The 17,848-nt window shown below is 51.0% G+C and overlaps 1 protein-coding gene across 2 annotated transcripts; it reads left to right on the top strand.

Moving 5' to 3' along the window:
- Nucleotides 1–3,521: 3,521 nt before the first annotated feature.
- LOC119700958 (flocculation protein FLO11-like) lies at nucleotides 3,522–17,281 on the top strand. Of its 2 annotated transcripts, XM_038136742.1 has the most exons (9): nucleotides 3,555–3,921; nucleotides 6,917–7,495; nucleotides 8,733–8,868; nucleotides 10,793–10,881; nucleotides 12,499–12,562; nucleotides 12,931–13,019; nucleotides 14,232–14,344; nucleotides 14,784–14,940; nucleotides 16,995–17,281. In XM_038136742.1, exons 1-9 carry the CDS (start codon nucleotides 3,867–3,869, stop codon nucleotides 17,141–17,143), a joined length of 1,431 nt encoding a protein of 476 aa, XP_037992670.1. In that variant the 5' UTR covers nucleotides 3,555–3,866; the 3' UTR covers nucleotides 17,144–17,281. The 2 variants fall into 2 exon arrangements, with proteins under 2 accessions (XP_037992671.1, XP_037992670.1); XM_038136743.1 differs by lacking the exon at nucleotides 16,995–17,281 and having other exon boundaries at nucleotides 3,522–3,921; nucleotides 14,749–14,933.
- The last annotated feature ends 567 nt before the right edge of the window (nucleotides 17,282–17,848 follow it).

Here is a 17,848-nt window from a genome sequence, read left to right as displayed (position 1 = left end):
CCACCTCTGTAGGAATGTCTTGGCTCCCTCTTTGGTACAAAGCTGTTGGCTGCTGGTTAGACCTGCATCCCTAAAGCCTGGACACCTGTTTTATGGGAGTCAACGGATATACCTTGGAATAACCTTGCACCTAAAAGAGGGGTCTGGATTCACTGTTGCTTCCCAGCACATCCCATGGGATGATGCATCCCAGGGGAGTCAGGAGTGCTTCTGCTTTTTTGTCTGCAGGGGAGCAAGTGATAGCTGGTACCTTTTCTACACACAGCCAGGTTTGAGTATCACAACATATATTGCTTGAAGAAAAGTCTTTTCCAAGAAAAAGCCCCTGTCAGAATCCCACTTGCAGTTTGCCTGAATATGTTGGTCTTTCCCAGCAACAGCAGCAGCTCAGCCCACCCCCATTTTCTAGCTCAGCAACGCTGCCAAAGGACCACAGTCCTGTGAAATAGCTGCATACAGCACACCAAGCATCCCCATTCTTCCCGGTCATGGGAACAGGACAGCTTTGCTGCACCTTGCCTACCTTGGAGCACGACAGTCACTTGCCACTCCAGCAGGTGTCTGCTAAGCCTAGGACACCAACAGTGCAGTGGGGTGGTGGATAACTCTGGACAGAGCCTAAGAATACAAGGATAAAATTATCTGAGTCCAGAGGAGGGGCTGTAAGATCCTCAGAGGCCTGGAGCACCTCTGCTGTGAGGACAGGCTGGGAGAATTTGGGTTATTTAGCCTGGAGAAGGGAAGGCTGCAGGGAGACCTTACAGCACCTTCTGCTACCTCAAAGGGCTATAAAAGAGCTGGAGAGGGACACAAGGACACGTGGTGATTGGACAAGGGGCTTTGAGCTGAAAAGATGCAGGATTATATTTGTTATTAGAGAAAAATATTCTAACTGAGGATGGTGGGGCACTGGAAGTGGTTGCCTGAAGAACCTGTGGCTGCACCATCCCTGGAAGTGTTCAAGGTTAAACTGGATCAGTCTTGAAGCAGCCTGGTGTAGTAGAAGGTGTCCCTGTCCATGGCAGGGGGATTGAAAGGAGATGATATTTAGCAGTACCTTTTAAGCCAAACCACTCTGCTCCCCTCTGCTTGTAGTTGATACCTTCCTGACCTTAAGGAGTCACCTGGTGACCTACCATTTTCAAGCTGATGGATGTGACAGTCTGCTCGCACATTCCTCTCCTTTGCACTGTCCCCACTGCAGGTGGGACCTCACCTGGGCATTTTCACCCCCACAGCACTTAGTCACATCCCAGCTGGCAAAGGCTGAGGCAGTGGCAGGTCACAGGAGACACTGAAGAAGGCTGGTGTTTGAGAGTCTTCCTGCTCAGTGTTTCGTATTCAGCAGGCAGCTCTGCTTGTAAACAGATCTCTTGGATATCTAATCTATCACCCAGGTGGCTGGCAGGCAGTTCATGCCGAGCCCTGTGGTGGTCCTTGGGTTTATAAAGCCTGGGAAGCTCAGAAATCCAAGTTTGCCCTCAGCAGATGACATCTCTGATGGCACATCCTTTGCTTGCTCAGCTGGGATGGATCAGGACAGCCTTGGACAAGAGCTGTCCTTTCCAGGCTGGGCAAGACCAGGGAGCTGGCACAACGTGCTGGAGTGCTTGCACAGGATGCTGTGTTCTTGGGAGAAGCATCATTGCTCCTGTCTCTGCCCTGTAAGCTCTGAGGGTGGCGGGCACTGTCTGGTTTGTCTGGGGAGACAAGGTCTGCCAGCTATGGAAGAGCAACAGAACTGACAAGATCAGGGCCCTTTGCCAATCTAGGACATTGTTTTTGATAAACCATGACACTGCTTTTTATTCTCTGTGAACCAACTAGCAAAAGCATTTAATTTCAATGGAGACAGGCCCAGGCAGGTCAGGAGTTTATGAATTTGTCTGTTTGTACTTTTCTGCCCTGAAGTGACATTAGATTTTCCCCATCAGAAGTGTATTTCCAGCTTGCCCAGTTGCTAAAACAGTTGAGAGGAAAGCAGTCTGTCTCATCTCTCACCTGGACTCTGAGGGGACAGGAATGGCTTTGATGCACAATTTCCCTTTCTCTTCCACGTCTTAGGCTGAAACTGATAGTGAAAGTGCTGCCACATCCAGTTCTGAACTGTTTTTCCAGTGTGTATGTGGGTGTTGTAGCTGCTCAGCAAATGTGTGACATGGTTCTGGGACCGGGGAGTGTGGGAAAGCTCCCCACTAACCAGGGGCTGCAGCTTGTGGGATGGAGGGGACTGGTCTGCTGCCAGCTTCCCTAGCAGGATAAATGTCACTGGGCAATTGCTGGCAGTGTTGTACCAGTGCCCAGAGCTGCTCCATCCTCCAATGCTGCTCCTGCAGAAGTTGTCTCTCACTGCAGAGCCTCAGCCCGCTGAGAGGGGATGGCCCTGCACAGCTCTGGGTGGAGCAGGTTCTTTACACAGACTGAGATCAAACATCTTGTGCACAGCCTCGTACAACCTGTAAAGCCAAGCAGAGCAATGTCACAGTGAGAGCTCTCCTGCCTGAGGGAAGGGGCAGCATCAACCCAGCCCTGCCTTGGCCAGAGGCACTGGGCAGCGGCTCTGGGGGGCTGCCAGGGCTCAGTCCTTGAGCCTGATGCCTTGTGATCACTCTGGCAGTCATCAGCTCAGGTTAGGGTTCTGTCTGACAGAGTTAGGAGCCAGCTGGTCACAGTCTGACCTGCACCCACCCAAACTGGTGACACCAGAGTGGAGGAGGCTGCCCTGTCTCCGTGCAGCTACCATGAAGCAGGATGGCTAGCAGTCTGTCACTGCCAGAGACAGGAGGACAAGAAAGTGTCCCTGGCCGCAAACTGATCCCACCTGGGCCACTGTGAGGAAAGCCTGAGGGTTTGTGTTGGAGCAGGCTAGTCCTGGCTCATCATGTTGGGCCCTATTGAGGATCCTGGAGCACAAGGGACACGAGCAGTGCATGACAGAGTCTGGTCTCACTGAATGTGCAGCTGCGTGTGGAGCATCCACAATCCTGCATGAGTACCCTCTGTTCCCTCAATTTGGGCAAAGATGTGACACGTGAGATGTGGCGTTCAGCTGAGTGCTAAAGGAAATCCTCTCAGAGTGGGGGCTTGGTAATGCTGACTGCTGAACAGTGAGGGCAAAGGAGGATCTTTCAAAACAGGGCTGCAAGGTAAAGAAAACATGGGGACATCTGTGTCCTCAGGTGGCCCAGAAGGCAGTACAGACACTGGAACACATGGAAAATGGGGTGGGGCCCCATTAAACGGAATGCTCTCACCTCAAAACTATCATCATCAGGACCTACATGCTTGATCCTGATAACAGCTTGATGCATCAAGCTGGACACCGTGGGGGCAGTGGGGGAGGGAGGGGGATGGAAATGCTGGTTGGGAAAGCTCTGTGCTCTCCAGAGGCTGAGTTCTGGTTACAGCATGGTTGGCCCTAGTTAAAATGGGAAGTCTTCTGGGGTTGTTTTTCTTGTTTCTCTTCTTTCAGGAAATCTCGTGGGTCTGAAAAATGAAATCCTCTCACTTGACGAGGTCACGGGGGGCTGGCCCGCAGCCAGGCTGGGTTCCCGTGCTGCTCTGCCTGTTCCTTCCCATCAGTTCCTCCAGAACACTCCTCACACGGGTTCCTGCAGCTCTGGGAGGGCAGATCTGCTCCTCTGGGTGCCTGCTGGGTGCTCTGCCCTGAGGAGGCCGTGTCGTCTCAGACCTGTTGCAGTCTCCGAACATAAACCCCCCTTTGTTGGGGAGAGGTTGACTTGACTGAGCCACATGATCGGTCAGGTGACAAAATTGGGCACCAAAGCCGAGCAGAATGAGCAGCTGGGTGAGGGCAGTCGCTGCTGATCTTGCCTCTTGACAGGCTGTGTTACTCCTCAGGGAAAATGAGTGCCTGGCTCTGTCCTCTGCTGTGCAGCTTAACCATGGTGTGCTTAACAGGTAAGGCCTCCCGACACTGGGGTTCTCTTCTGGCTGAGCACAGAGGGGGGTGAAGCCATGGTGGGACTGTGGGAGCCCTGGGCTTCACCGTGGGCTGAGGCTGTGTGGGCAGGGCCGGGGGAAGGCAGGGAAGGAGGGAAGTGTTGAAACACGGGCAGTGGGGGAAGCGGGATGCATGCGGTAAAGACAAAAAATTGCTTTGACAGGAAGAAAAGAAACAAAAAAAGAAAAGAAATAGAGCTGTATTGCTCTGCACAGTGAGGATTTGCAGAGGCTTAATCTTAAACCCCAAGGAGCAGGATGCCTGTTGGTAGGTTGGGAAAGATCAGCTCTCTGTCCTTCCCTGACATCCTCAAGGCTCTGTTCCTACCAAAGGGTCACATGCGAAATAACACATCCTTCAAGTTCCCCTGGAGATACTTCAGGTGATTCACAGTGCTCCTTAAAAGAAAAAAAACCAACCAACCAAACCAACAAACAAACAAACAAAAAAAACCCAAAAAGGCTCTAGAAAGCAAAATTGCTTTTCTATGACATAGACAGTGTAAGTGCAGGAGAGAAAATGCTTTGTCTGATGAAGCTGAGGTTGTTTGAGTACTGGCTTTTCACACCTGTGTCTGACTACGACTGGTAAAATTCACAAACACTATATTTGTGCTCAAAAATATTTTTTTCAGCCTTCTGACTTCTTTTTTTCTCCAGAAGTTGTTTAAATTATTAAGAAGTACTGGCTACCAAAGGTTATTGATGGCTACTGAAGTTTTGCAAACAACTTTACTACTTTTGGTAACATGTTGTGGAAAACTACTTTCCAATTAAAAAAATTCCTCTGAAGAGCACCACCATTTGACATTAAATCCAACCAACCAATGAAACATTCAATTAAAAAACCCCAACAACAACAAAATTCATCCAGCTATGGGCAGTCCAAGTTGTTGAAACCTGTGCAGTGTCTCTGGCTGGCAGAGCTGAGCTGTTGGGGTCAGGAGGGAGCTGTGTGAGGTCAGACTTTGATCTCAGAGGTCCTTCTGAAAGGTTTTCCCTGGGAATTTGGCATTGCCCTTACCTTACTGCTAGAGTTTATGTCAGGATTAGTTTAATGGATCTCAGGACTGCCTCAGTTTGTTGCCAGAGGTGAGGAAAAAGCAAGCAGACTGGCTTCAACCCCTCAGGCAGGGGAGGGGATGAGGGGAGTTGTGCGTCTTGGATCTGGGTGGAGGTCTGGCCCCAGCAGCAGTGCCCTGTGTGGGCACTGTGGCCCTGCTCTCCCTGCCTTGGACCAATGCTGGCACCTCTGTCCCCTGGATTTGAGCCTGGGGCAAACCAGTGTGTTACAAAGTGATCACTGTTAGATTTGGTGTCTCTTTTAGGGCCACAGCAAGAAAATGAGATAGAGTTCAGTTGGTGCTGAACATTATTGGCACAGAGCTAATAATGCCAAGGTTGTGGGCTTGATCCACACATGGGCCATTGTCTTTAGGAGCTGGAGTCCACGATCCTCTGGGTCTCTTCCGACTCAGACTGTTCTGGAAATTCTTTAAAGCCTGAGCAGCGGCCCAGATGGCTGGGTGCTCATCTGCTTTACTCACTAGCTATACCAAGATGGATTTGGCACAAAGCAGGCAGTCAACAACAGGAGGGAGCACTCCCAGCAAACTGTCTCCATGTGATCACAACTTCATAAAGACTCTTTTATCCACTGTCCTGATCCTGGTGCAGAACTCTAACTGGAGCTGCCATCAGCTTGGTCTGCATGTTGGTGTTTGTTCCGTGGTAGTGCTGAGCCCTGGTGCCAACAGTGCCTGGCCTTGCATGGTGGGTACAAAATTAAGAGAGAAATTAAAGGCTGGGGGTGAATCAGAGCTGGGGGAAAGCCTGCAGGGATGTGGGTCTGACACCTGACAGCTTGGGCTGTCACCCATCTTGTCACCCTGCCCGTGTCCTTCCTCACCTACACCCTACTCTCGGGTGTCAGCTGCACTCTTTGACCTCCTGCAAAACCATAAACCGATTTCTTAGGAGCCCTTGTGTTTTCTGTGCCACTGGGCATGGATTGGCAAGGGGGCTTAGCAAGTGTGTAAATGCTGCTTGAGAGAGCATTTACACCCCACACTATCAGCTCCAGTTGCCTCCTGGTGCTGTGTAAGGTTGGGTGTTTCCAGAAGTTACAGTAAATATTGAGGAAATCCCTGCCCTGAGTTCCTGAACCCAGCTGGTGGCACAGCTGCGGGGGCAGGAGCTGCCTGTTTTGGTTTTGAGTTTCTTCCTTTACTTCGTACCACACTGCTAAATTAACAAACCCCTGCTGCTTTCCATGCTCAGTTTCATGGGTCTCTCCTCTGTTAGAAACTGGAGGAATTACCCATGCTGTGCCAAGGGATGTCTTCCATCAGCAGATGATGTTCCAGTCCACCCTGTATCACAGCAAGACAACCTGAGCTGCAGCAATACCTCCTTTCTCTACAGATTTCAGCAATCCTCACTCTGATGAGGGATTTTAGAATTAAAGCAAGTCTTGGCCCTCAGGCTCCCTTCTGGTTACTGGAAGTACCACCAGAACAGCTTAAAAGAGCCCTGAGCCCATGTCTTTTCTTGGCTGATGTGTTTAAGGGAGATGGGATAAAGCAGTCAGCTACTTGACAAGCATCTTAAATCAGATTGTCATGAGGTCTCAGAGTAAACAGTCTCAAGAAGCTAACAAAACTGGCTGTTTCAGGCAATTCTCACACCCATGAGTCAGACCTCCCAGACACTGGCATTTATTTATTTGTGGCCTCATGGACCCACGAATTTATTTCCTTGGTAAGTCTCTCATGTGCCAGACATGCTCAGATGCTGCCTCAGATCCTTGCTCTGTAGTGGAACTCAGCAGAGGGGAGTTTCTGGACAACAAACAAGGACACATGGTTTAAGCAGTTGATAAAGACCTAAATGAGAAGCATTATTAAAGGGAGAACAATAATTCAACCACTAATTATGTTTTTTCTTCTCTTAGGTATTGCTTTAGGTCAGACAACCAGCACTGAGGTCCCCATCACATCAACCCCAGCACCTCCCAGTGCAACCAGCACTGAGATTCCCATTGCATCCAGCCCAGCACCTCCCAGTGCAACCAGCACTGAGATTCCCATTGCATCCACCCCAGCACCTGCCAGTGCAACCAGCACTGAGATTCCCATTGCATCCACCCCAGCACCTGCCAGTGCAACCCCTGCTACAGCCTCTGCACCCCCAGCTGCTCCTGCAACACTCTCAGCTGGACTGACAGCGACCACTGCAAGCCCTGCTGCATCCACAGCAGCTCCATCTGCTGATCCAAGCACAAAAACCCCTGCCCAGACTCTGCCCTCCACCACGGGGACAGTCCCCACCCCTGGCAGCAGGGCCACCTCTCAGGTGACTTCAGCACTGACGGCCACATCCAGCAGTGCCCCAGCGTCCCCTCCAGGAGTGACCGCATCCCCCGGGCTCCCATCATCAGCTGTGCCCCCCAGCACCCCCCAGCCCTCCAGCTGCAGCAGAGTGAATGTGACAGCCTGTGCCCCCTGCCCCCCAGGGACAGTCCCCACCCAAGGTAAGGCTCCCGGCTGCTGGGTTAGAGGAGAAGGGATTTGTCAGGGCAGGTGAAGCCAGCACTTGTCTTGTGTTGGAAGCTTGGACAGGCAGCAGGAGAAGGACTAAATTCATTTCACCCTCCTGAAATCAAAGGCTTGGTCCTTCCTGGCCTTGTGCTGTATTTTGGTCTTTCTGAGGCTTCCGCAGTGGGGTGACAAAGTAGTTGGACTGTGGCACAAAGTGTAACACGAGTCCAGCTTGATTTATTGGCAGAACATCATTTTGGGCTCCAGGGCCAAATACAGGGTCAATTTCCAGCTGTCTTAAATGTTTGAAAGAGAATCTCTGCTCTAGAGACAGCCTTTTTCCATGGCCTTGAGAAAATCCTTGCTCAACCTCTGTTGTGGTCAGCAGTGCATAATATAACCTTTGCCAGAAGTTATTTGTTGTAACATGGTCGGGTTCTGATTTCAAACACCACCACCCCATTGCACAAAAGAAAAATCTCAGAAAAAGAAAATAATTCTCCAAAATACAAGCCATGTACTTCTCCCCTGCACTGCAGGGCACTTTCTAAAAGCAGCTCTGATGCTTTAGGGTGAATCTGCAGAGGACAGAGTTCTCTCCCACCTCCCTTTTATGCAGGATCTTGTCAGTCAGGGCCTTCTCCTATTGCCTGTGTTGGTGATGCAGCTGCAGTAAATCCACCCAATTCCTCTGTGTGGCTGGGATTGGTTTTGTGGAGCAGAGAGGGGTAGAACTTGCCTGCTGGGAATGCCATGGTACCTGTGCTCAAAAAAAAGCTGCTGCTGCTTAAGGCAGATCCTTGACTCTGGGGCTTTACTCGTCAGTTCTGCTTCCTACAAGCTTAAATTATCAGTGATCTAAAGAAGTATATTGGCTTCTTCTTTTTTTGTGTCTCTTTTGTGTGTGTGTGTGTTGGAGGAAAATAAGGAAAATTTTCCTGGCCCCTCAAATTAAAGATAGAAAAAGCAGTCAGCTTAATTCCTGGAGATCCACACTGATAGCCTTGACTCCTTAGATCACCTTGTGGCTGTCCTGCAGCTTGCTAACAGTGGACAGCAGCATAATTAGCACCAACATTGCAGTTTCTACCCTCTATGGGTGGGTAGGGCTCCTTGCCAGGGGAACTGCATCCCAAAGCTTCTGTCTTTGTGGCAGTGACCTGTCCTGGCAGACACAGGGGTTTCAGTCAAGTTTTGCAGCCCTGATCCTGGCTTTTTGTCCCAATTTAGGCACCTTGAGCTGCTCGTGCTGCGCGGGGGGCGCGTGCATCGGCCCCAGTGCCTGCAGCCCCTGCCCACCAGGCCACTACCAGCCCCAAAGTGGGCAACCCTCCTGCCTGCCCTGCCCACAGGGCTACTACACCAGGTGAGTGACTGCCCCTGAGCATGGGGACTGGATGATAAACCACAAAACACTTCCCAGCCAGGAAAATCTCTTTCTTTGGGTTGTAGGGAATGTGCTGCCAGGGCTGTTTCTCAGAGGCTAAATTCTCCTCATCAGGAAACCTTGGATCTGCTTGTGCTGAGGCTGCCCCTCTGTGGGCTTCCCTTTTTTACCCTCATGCCTTTTGTCTGCACTGAGGGAACATGTTGTTTTGTGGTGGGGAGACACTTGGCAGTGAGGTGTGGCTTCATCTGCTCAGCTTTTCTCTAGGATGTGTCTGACAAGCAGGCTCCATCTCCCTGCTTTGCCCAATTACTTTCTCAATCCCTGTTTTCTCTCCCCCAAGGCATCTCGTTACATTTGAGTTGCTGGCATTTAAAGCAATACCCTCAGCTGACAGAGTGTGGAAAAGCTGACAAGACAAGAGCCCAGTCTTGCAATTCCACCAGGCTGCCTGATGCAGGGATGCTGTACAAGTGTCCTCTGGCTGTGGGGACATGTGCATGTGCTGTTTGTGTCTGCAAACAGTGGGCTGTGTCCTTTGTGGGGTGGCAAGGACAGGAGGGGTGGAAAGAGCCTCCCAGGACTGTGTGCACTGCAGAGCAGCTCCATTTGGAGCAGTCCTGGGCTGTAGGAAGGGTGACCTGACTGTGCTGCTTGTTTGCAGCAGCCCCTGAGTTTGAGGTGCCAGCAGGCTCTTCCTCTGTGCTCTGCCCTTGCAGTTTGTGCTGTGAGGATCTGCTTTAAAAATGCACCCCCAAACTGCTTTAAAAACCAGCCAGGAGCAGTGTCCAGGGCACACAGAGCTGCTGCTCCTGCAGGAGAGGGGCAGGGAGAAGAGAGTCAGGCAACAGTGCTGGGGTGGTGTGTGCCAGAGCAGGGACCAACAGGGGGGATCTGGAGGGGACCTTGGGGTGCAGTGTGTGCATGGCCATCTCCTGGAGGCTGCCTGGGCCTCAGGGCTTCAATGGGACCATTCAACATTTCTGTGGAGTTGGGAGAATTTGGCCTCCCTGCAGCTTTGAGAGGCTCTGGCTGGCCCAGGCCCTGCACAGGTTTGTTTTCAGCAAAGCATTTGCTGTTTCCAGTTGGTTTGGGGGGTTTTGGGTTGTTTTTGTGGTTTTTGGCTTTTTGAGCTTGGTTGGTTGGTTGGTTTTTAGTGGTTTTTTGGTGTTTGTTGGTTGGTTTTGGTTTTTGTTTGGTTTTTTTTTCTCCTGTAAATCTCATGCAGCCCTGCAGTTTCTGAAGGAATTAAAGAGCGTGTCCTTGTTTTCCTCCAAAGCATCTCTGAGTATGTTATCAAATTCCTTTGATAAGGAATTGAGGGGGATTGGGCTCTGTTAGTGATGGATGTAAAAGCTTCCTCTTTCCCTGCCTTTGCCTCACTCATTTCCTCCCCCTCCTCCTGACATTTTGCCTCCCTTTTCCCACAGTCCCTGCTATTCAGCGTCAGGGCTCTCACAGGTCACTGCCTGTGGTTTAGATCCTTTTTGCAGCTCCTGATTCCCAGCAATGGAGCAGCTCCTTTTGAAATCCCTGATGGATGCTGAACAGCAAACACCTTCCCTATTCCATGTTCAAGAGTGGATTTAAGAGTCTGACGTAAGCCAAGGGTTTTAAGTCTGACCACAGCACATTTTTAAAGACCTTCAATTCAGGTGGTCCCTTTCCGTATTGCCCACAGGCCCAGGGCATCTCTAATGTTAATAATACAGAAAACTTTAGTTTTTTTACTGGACCTCTAACATTCAGGTGAGTTCAAACCCATGTTTTTCTGCCTGAATTCCTTTTTCATAATTGCTCTAATTCTAGACCAGTCAGTGTCATGTTCTGCTCTGTCTTCTCCAAATGGATGGAGGCTTGGGTAACGTAAAATTGTGTTCCTCTCTGCTCCCTTCCCTCCCAGCTTCCCAAGGAGCACTGTGTGTCTTCCCTGCCCACCAGGACATTTTGCTAATGAGTCTGGGGCTGCAGCCTGCAGAGCCTGTGAGCGAGGTAGGTTTTGGCCTGTGTTCAACCCAAATGCATTTTTCATCACATGATGCTTTTTCCCAGGGGCAGATGCAATTACCAGGTAACTTAAAAGCACTGAAGGGTAAACAGGCTAAAAATAGCCCAGCAGATCTCTTCCCTATCCTGTTGTTATTAAAATGAAAAGAGCAGATCTCAGCCATGCTTGTTTTTGCAACAAGTTAATGCTAACTCTGCAATGAAAGTCAGGAAAAGAGTTTTATGAAATTCAGTTTTAGCACAAGGGGGGAGCATTGTGAGGAAACAAAATATTCTCTATTTCTGATAGCAAAACTGGGTCCAAATCATCTTTATTTTCCTTTAGGTAATCTTCTGCAGTGTGAATATTAAGTGTAATACTCTCCTTATTTTCCACACATCAAAACTGGGGTTTTAAAAAGGAGCTGCTTTGCACTGGCTAATGCTACTCCAGCCTGGTACGATGTGTTTGCAGCTGGGCTGACAGCATGAGCAGAACAGAGCAGCACTTGCTTATGCAAAACCCTAATGAGCACATGCAGTGCAGCAGCTCCTCTGCACCCAAAGTGGGGTCCAGCTTGAACTTGCACAACTGCTCCTTTGAAAATCCACCCACAGAGCTGCTGGGCTGTACCTAAACCTTGGCTGTCACTTGCTGAGTTTGGGAGGAACAAAATCTGACTGGTGACAGCAACGGGTCCGTCCCTCCCTTTACTCAGCAGATTTAAACCTGTGTTAGATAACAGGGGGGGTCTGTGGGGTTGGCCCCTAAATCCTGCAAGTGTAAATGTAAAAAGTTTCCTTTCCCTTGCAGGGAGAGGGGAGGTGGGTTTGGTTTCATCCTGCTCTGCTGCCTGGTGCAAACCCAGGTTTGAGGCAGATCTTAACCCACACCACATCCAGCTCCCCTCTGAACCTTAACTCTGTCCCGTGTGGGCAGTGACCACATTGTGCATCATCAGGCACCTCCAAACCCACCTGAATTCCCAGGTGCTGCTCTCTCAGCTTTCCTGTTGGTGTGGTGGGACTCACAAATTGGGTCCTGCTGCCCCCTGGGCACTTTGGGGCACTTCACTCCTTTTTGTGCTTTGGGAAGGGTCTGTACACGTCCTCCTGCCCATCCTGGTACTCGTGGGGCAGGGAGGGAGGCTCTGCACCAGCAGAGCCATCTTGGCTGGTCGGTCTTGTGTCCTTCCTTTTGCAGGGAAGAAGATGCACCCCAGACTTCCTGGGGTGGGGGGAGGCCTGGAAGGGCTGGGGTGACCAGAGAGGTTCCCCTGGCCAGAGACCTGCTCCAGCTGAGTAACTTGGGAGTTGGAACTGGAGTCACCTATTCCAGCTTCATTCCAGTTCACTTGTGGTGCTGGGAAGGTTTCTGTGTGTCCTTGGTGTGGTTTTGAGTGATGTGAGATGTGAGATTCACCGTGGCAGAGGGCAGCAGGGAACTTCCATTGCTCTTTCAGAGCTTTTGACAAATATAACCCCAAATGCCCTGAAATGCCACCTGAAGCCTGTTGTGGGGAGTTGTTTGGTTGTTTGTAAAATGGACATGAGCACATTGAAAACGATGTGGGGCAGAGATGTGGAGGCAGCATCCTGAAGCCTTACCCTTCTCTTTTTCAGGCTATTTTAGCTCCAAGCAAAATGCAGCTTTTTGTCTGCCTTGCCAGCCGGGATCATTCTGCAAGTAAGGAGCCTCCTGGGGTGCAGGAGCTCACATGGACAGGGAGGGGGGTTCCTTTCAGCCACTGAGCTGGAACCAGGAATGTAGTGCCCAAAACCAAGTCACCTGCCATTTCAGCTGTAGGATGGGGCTTCGAGCAACCTGGTCAAGTGTCCCTGACCATGGCATGGGGGTTGGAGTGAGATGATCTTTGAGGTCCCTTCCAACCAGACCGTTCTGTGGTTCTGTGTGAGAAACTGCACTGGAGACAGACATCCACAGAACAGCAAAGGTTCCTGGAGCCTCCAGTTTGTGAGAGCTGGCTTTGGTGGGCTGGGCTGGTCTCGGAAGTGCTCATCCTACAGCGTGTCCTGTCTGCTCTCCCCTGCCAGCACCACCAGCTGCTCGGCCTGTCTGTCCTGCCCCGGGGGACAGGAGGCTCCTCGGGAGGCCTCGGAGGGGTGCGAGTCCTGCCCGCCAGGTAAGGGGGGAGGCTGTGCCCAGGGGAGGCTGTGCCCTGGGGAGGATGTGCCAAGGGGAGGATGTGCCCTGGGGAGGCTGTGCCTGAGCAGAGGCTGTGCCCTGGGGAGGATGTGCCAAGGGGAGACTGTGCCTGAGCAGAGGCTGTGCCCTGGGGAGGATGTGCCAAGGGGAGACTGTGCCTGAGCAGAGGCTGTGCCCTGGGGAGGATGTGCCCTGGGGAGGCTGTGCCAAGGGGAGGATGTGCCAAGGGGAGGCTGTGCCAAGGGGAGGATGTGCCCTGGGGAGGCTTTGTCCTAGGGGAGGCTGTGCCTGGCTGGGAACACAGCTCCAGCTCCAGCGGCTCATTCCAGACTCATCCCAGCTGACCCTGCAGGTGCCCTGCTGGCAGAGCTGAGCCCTGGCAGTGAGGGACAGGGCTGGAGGCTGTGCCTGTGCCAGGCTGGTTAATGCCTTGGAGGTTTGCTGGTCCCTGGCATGCCAGGGAGCCCAAATCCACGGCTGGGTAACAGTTCCAGCAAAGAGCATCTCGGCTGGTGGTGGCGACTTTGCTGGGGAAAGCCCAGCCCAAAGGGAGGGGATGTGAGGGATGGGGCCGTGCCCCTCCTGGGCTGTCTGACACAGCCAGCAGGGCTGGGCAGGGCTGGGCAGAGCACTCTGGCCACCCCCATGGCAGTGGGCAGCCTCCAGTGTGGACACAGCCCCAGGGGGGTCTCCCAGCCGAGCTGCATTTTAAACACGCAGGAAAGCATTTTACCTCTGTGAGACTTGGAACTTCTGTGACCTGTCTCTCCCACACAGCTTGGGAAACTGAGCTGTGCTTTGAAGTCTGCTCAGCAAGTTTCAAACAGCTGGAAAAGGTGTTTGAATCCAGAATTGGAGAGGATGAAACACTGCTGACCTCCAGCTCCCATCTTCCCCTACATTAAAAGCCAGAACTCACTGCTAAACCCCTCTCCCACGTACTCCTACTCACACTGCTCTGTTTGCCGAGGTCTGACCCCAAATATTCTCTAGTCCCTCTTCCCTGTTTGTTCTGTTCTGACCCTTTGCCACCGAGCCAGGACCAAAGTCCAGGCTCAGCTTTTGTAATGCACATGAGCACTTAATGCTCTTTCTCCCCGTGGCTTTGAAAGCTGATTCATCCATACCCAATTGCAAAGGTCCTGGGCTTTAGTCTCAAATCTTAATATTGTGCTTATTTGCTCTTTAGGTACATTCAAAGGTCCCAGTGACAACAGATGCAAGGCCTGCAGGACAGGAGAGTACCAGCTGCAGCGGGGCAAGGAGAGCTGTGAGCTGTGCCCAGAAAACCACTACTGCCCTGTGAGTCCCCAGCAGCTGGGGACAGCCCGTGCTAGCCAGAGCTGTCCCACGACGAGCTAAATACCCTTCAATGACACTTTCTTTCTTCTTGTAATCTGAGCTTCCTTTCCCTTAAACATAGACAGGGCTCTGATGCAGGGAGATGATTAAAACTAAGACTCCAGGAGTGTGGCTTTGTGCCTGGAGCTGCCTGCTCTGGCTGGGGCACGAGGGGATGGTGTGTGCAATAATGGGGGGTTGAGGTACAGACTTGCTGTGTAACAACACCTTCTGCTCTTCCCCACACTCTAACACTGCAGGGGCAGATGAGGCTGAATTTCATGATGGCACACACATTCCTTTATTTTTTTCCCCCTCCCCAATGCTAAAATGTCACCTCCCTTTGCCCTGGTTACCTTCTGCAGTTTGCTGGTGCTGAGTTGCTTCTTCTCTTGGGCAGAGCCCAGATGTGAGCCCAGTGAAGTGCCCTCCTGATGCCTTCTGCCCCCGGGGCAGCGTGGAGCCCACCTACTGCATGGAGCTCTTCCTGTACAAGGCAGGGGACTCCTGCCAGCTGACCCCTGCCACGGTCATTGTCCTGGCCACCTTCTCTGCAGGTCAGTCTGGGTCCTCTCTGTCCTCTGGTAAAACCCCTCTGCAGCTTGTTAAACCAGGCACTCTCTGGGTGATGTGTTCTGTGTTTCTGGGCAGATTTCTAATCCAACTGCTCTCACTGCCAGTGCCAGTCCTGTCCCTTGCTCTGAAGGAAGGTGGCACAGTGCTGAATGCTTGTTGCTTGTCCCTGGGGAGCAGGGATGCGTATGGACCCTCAAACAGGGATTCCTTGGCTGCACCAAAGTAGGAAAAAGGACAATTTCCTTTTGGTATGAGCCTTTGTTTCCTGAAATCATTCCTGCCTTAAGTCATGCCACAGCATCCAGCAGAATGGGGAGCTGCTGGCTCATACAGTGTTGGTTGCATTGATGGCAAATGTTCCTTGCATCCAAGAGTCAGGACTTGCTGAGTGTGGGGAGCATCCCTCCAGATGCCACCTGCTGTAAATTAGCTCACTAGGGCAAGCTAATGAGTGGATGAGCTCTTCAGCTGGGAAGCTGCACCATGAATAATCATTCCAAAACAATGAATATGCATTTTTAGTCTTAGGAAAAGGAATAATAGAGTACTCTCGTTTTTAATCAAAATTGGGAGGAGGTTTAATCAGAGAGTTATGACGAAAATGAGCAGCTGTTAGTGCTGTGGATTGCAAGAAGGGCAGATGAGGAAGCTGGGAGGTGGAATCTGTCTCCTGTGCTCAGAGAGATGAAGAGAAATCCCTAAGTGCCACTTACACTACCAGAGATGAAAGTCTTGTGTCAAGAGAGCCAAGTCATAGAGAAGAGTAAGCCATCAGAGGATAAAGAATATCCACCAAGCCTTATATTCACAGCTTCTGTGTTTCAAGTGTATTTGATGCCCTTCCTGAAGACCCATTCTCCACTTGGCTGGCTACTGTTAAAAGGAGAGAGAGGAGACATTAAAGGCATGTGTTGCAAGACACAGCAAAGCTGCTTCTCCAAAGAAAGCAGTGTTCTCATCACACTTGTCTCTTGGCAGCTGAGGAGGGGACAAGGACAGCAGGGTCTGCAGGAGCTCCAGCAGCACTCTCTGAGTGCTGTCTCCATGGGGCTGGAATGCCTGGGGGTGCAGATGAGGGTTGTTCTCACAAGCTGTGGCTTGGAGCCATGAGAAAGGTCCTCCCCTGACCCCTATCCCTCATGCCAGGCTGTTGTCCAAAAATCTGCCAAAGCAGATGCCCTCTGAAGCGAGTATTAATTTGAAAAAGTAGATTAAACTGAAGTATATGAAAAGACTGCCCAGAGAGGGACAATGGCCCATTAACCAGCATTTGTGATAAACAAGTCTGAGGGTCAGGGAGCAGCATTCCTGCCTCTCCCAGAGCTTGCTGCAGAGAGGGGGAAGGAAAGAGCCCACGCAGGAACCCGTGAGTTTTCACGGCTGGTCTCACAGATCAAGTGTTTACCATGAGGCTGTCTGCTCACACAACTGAAATTTGGGTGTATTTGTCTGGCCATATTGCATCACAGAGACAGATTGGTGCTCTTCTGTTCTGATCAGTTTTCTCTGATGATGCTTCTGCCAGAAACAAATGAACAGAATGTCGCACTACTTGAGATTTGCCAATTACTTCCATGTCTATGCCCAATCCAAAAGTAATTTTTCCTGACAGCCCTGATCTCAGTCTAGACTCAGAGTTAATCTAGGTTAGTTACTTCTTGTGCTTCAGTGTGAGTGCTGCACAGAGCAAACTAATTTCTCAACAAGATCCTTTTGGTGGGGTCTGCAGAGCATAAGATGCCAAGTGGAAAACAGTTCCAGGGAGTAAATGGGAGTAGGAAAGCAAGTTACTGAATTATTTCATTAAAATCTGTCATTGTTCCTTGCCGAGTTTAGCTGAACTGCTGAAGCTGAGTGTTATTAGTGCTAGTGGAACCTTTTTTTCTCCCTCTTTTTGGAGAGGGACAGAATACATAGGAGAAAAAAACCCCTTATTTTACCAGAAGAGAACACCTGAGTTGAGAACCTTTGGAGCAAACATCACCTGACACTTTACCTTCCCATCTGTGAATAACTACCATTGCTTTCTTTCCAGGTGGAATCCTTGTTGTCTTTCTGATAATCCTGAGGAGGAGGCAAGAGCAGGGCAAGAGCTCCCTGAAGTCGCAGCTGCTGCCCCGGGGCTCGGGACACGCCTGCTACGGGGGCACGGAGCACACGGAGCCAGTCTATGCTGGCTGGTAGCCCTGGCCACGGCCAGCAGCCTCTCCTTCCCCTGGAGCAACACAAATGGGGCTCTGGGCAACCTGTTTAACCATCAGCAGCCTGTTTCTGTGTAGCTAAAATCAGGGCTGGGGAATAAAACTCAGTTTTTGAGTTGTGGCTACTTGTGCAAACCAAGCCAGCTCCCTGCTCTGCTGCACTGGGCTGATGGGAGAAGTCTTCCCCTTCCAATTCCTGGCTTCCTTCACAAGTACATACTTTTCTCCTTTCATCAGGGGGAAAAAAACCCTCCAAAAAGCAATCAATCCTATCTGTTTCTCCATTTTAATAGTCAGCTCAACAGAGTGAGGAGTGACTGCTCAAGTTATTGAGGTCCCTTTGATACAACACTCACTTCCACCCAAGCACAAACTAACATGAATATACCTCCTTTTAATAATATGCAATCTTTAGTTTTGTTCCCCGTTCTCAAAATTTTAGCATAAGCACAAGTCAAGGGAAGGGATCCTAAAGCTCTCCCCTTCCTTTCAGCTGTGGGCAAACATGTGCAGCTAAAGAAATGGTCGATTCCTGGACAAATGTCCCTTTTGTTTCCTGCTGCCAGGTGGGGCTTCAGAGTGGAGCTCCAAAGGAGCAGCATGGTGCAGGCACAGAAGATGCCCTGCCCCTTTCTGCCTGCTGAGGAGAGGGGCTCTGGGAGACCCACTGCCCAAATGCCTGGGCAAA

This window comes from Motacilla alba, chromosome 4 (genome assembly GCF_015832195.1).
Source record: "Motacilla alba alba isolate MOTALB_02 chromosome 4, Motacilla_alba_V1.0_pri, whole genome shotgun sequence".
NCBI lineage: Eukaryota > Metazoa > Chordata > Aves > Passeriformes > Motacillidae > Motacilla > Motacilla alba.
Note: the sequence above shows the minus strand (reverse complement) of the source record. Positions and strands in the feature narration are given on the sequence as shown.

What these genes read in the sequence shown, in the direction of transcription:
- LOC119700958 (XM_038136742.1), top strand. Translation starts at nt 3,867, where the DNA reads ATGAGTGCCTGGCTCTGTCCTCTGCTGTGCAGCTTAACCATGGTGTGC. An exon ending in AACCATGGTGTGCTTAACAG is followed by an intron (nt 3,922 to 6,916) that starts GTAAGGCCTCCC and finishes TTCTTCTCTTAG; the next exon opens with GTATTGCTTTAGGTCAGACA. An exon ending in CCTGGCCACCTTCTCTGCAG is followed by an intron (nt 14,941 to 16,994) that starts GTCAGTCTGGGT and finishes CTTTCTTTCCAG; the next exon opens with GTGGAATCCTTGTTGTCTTT.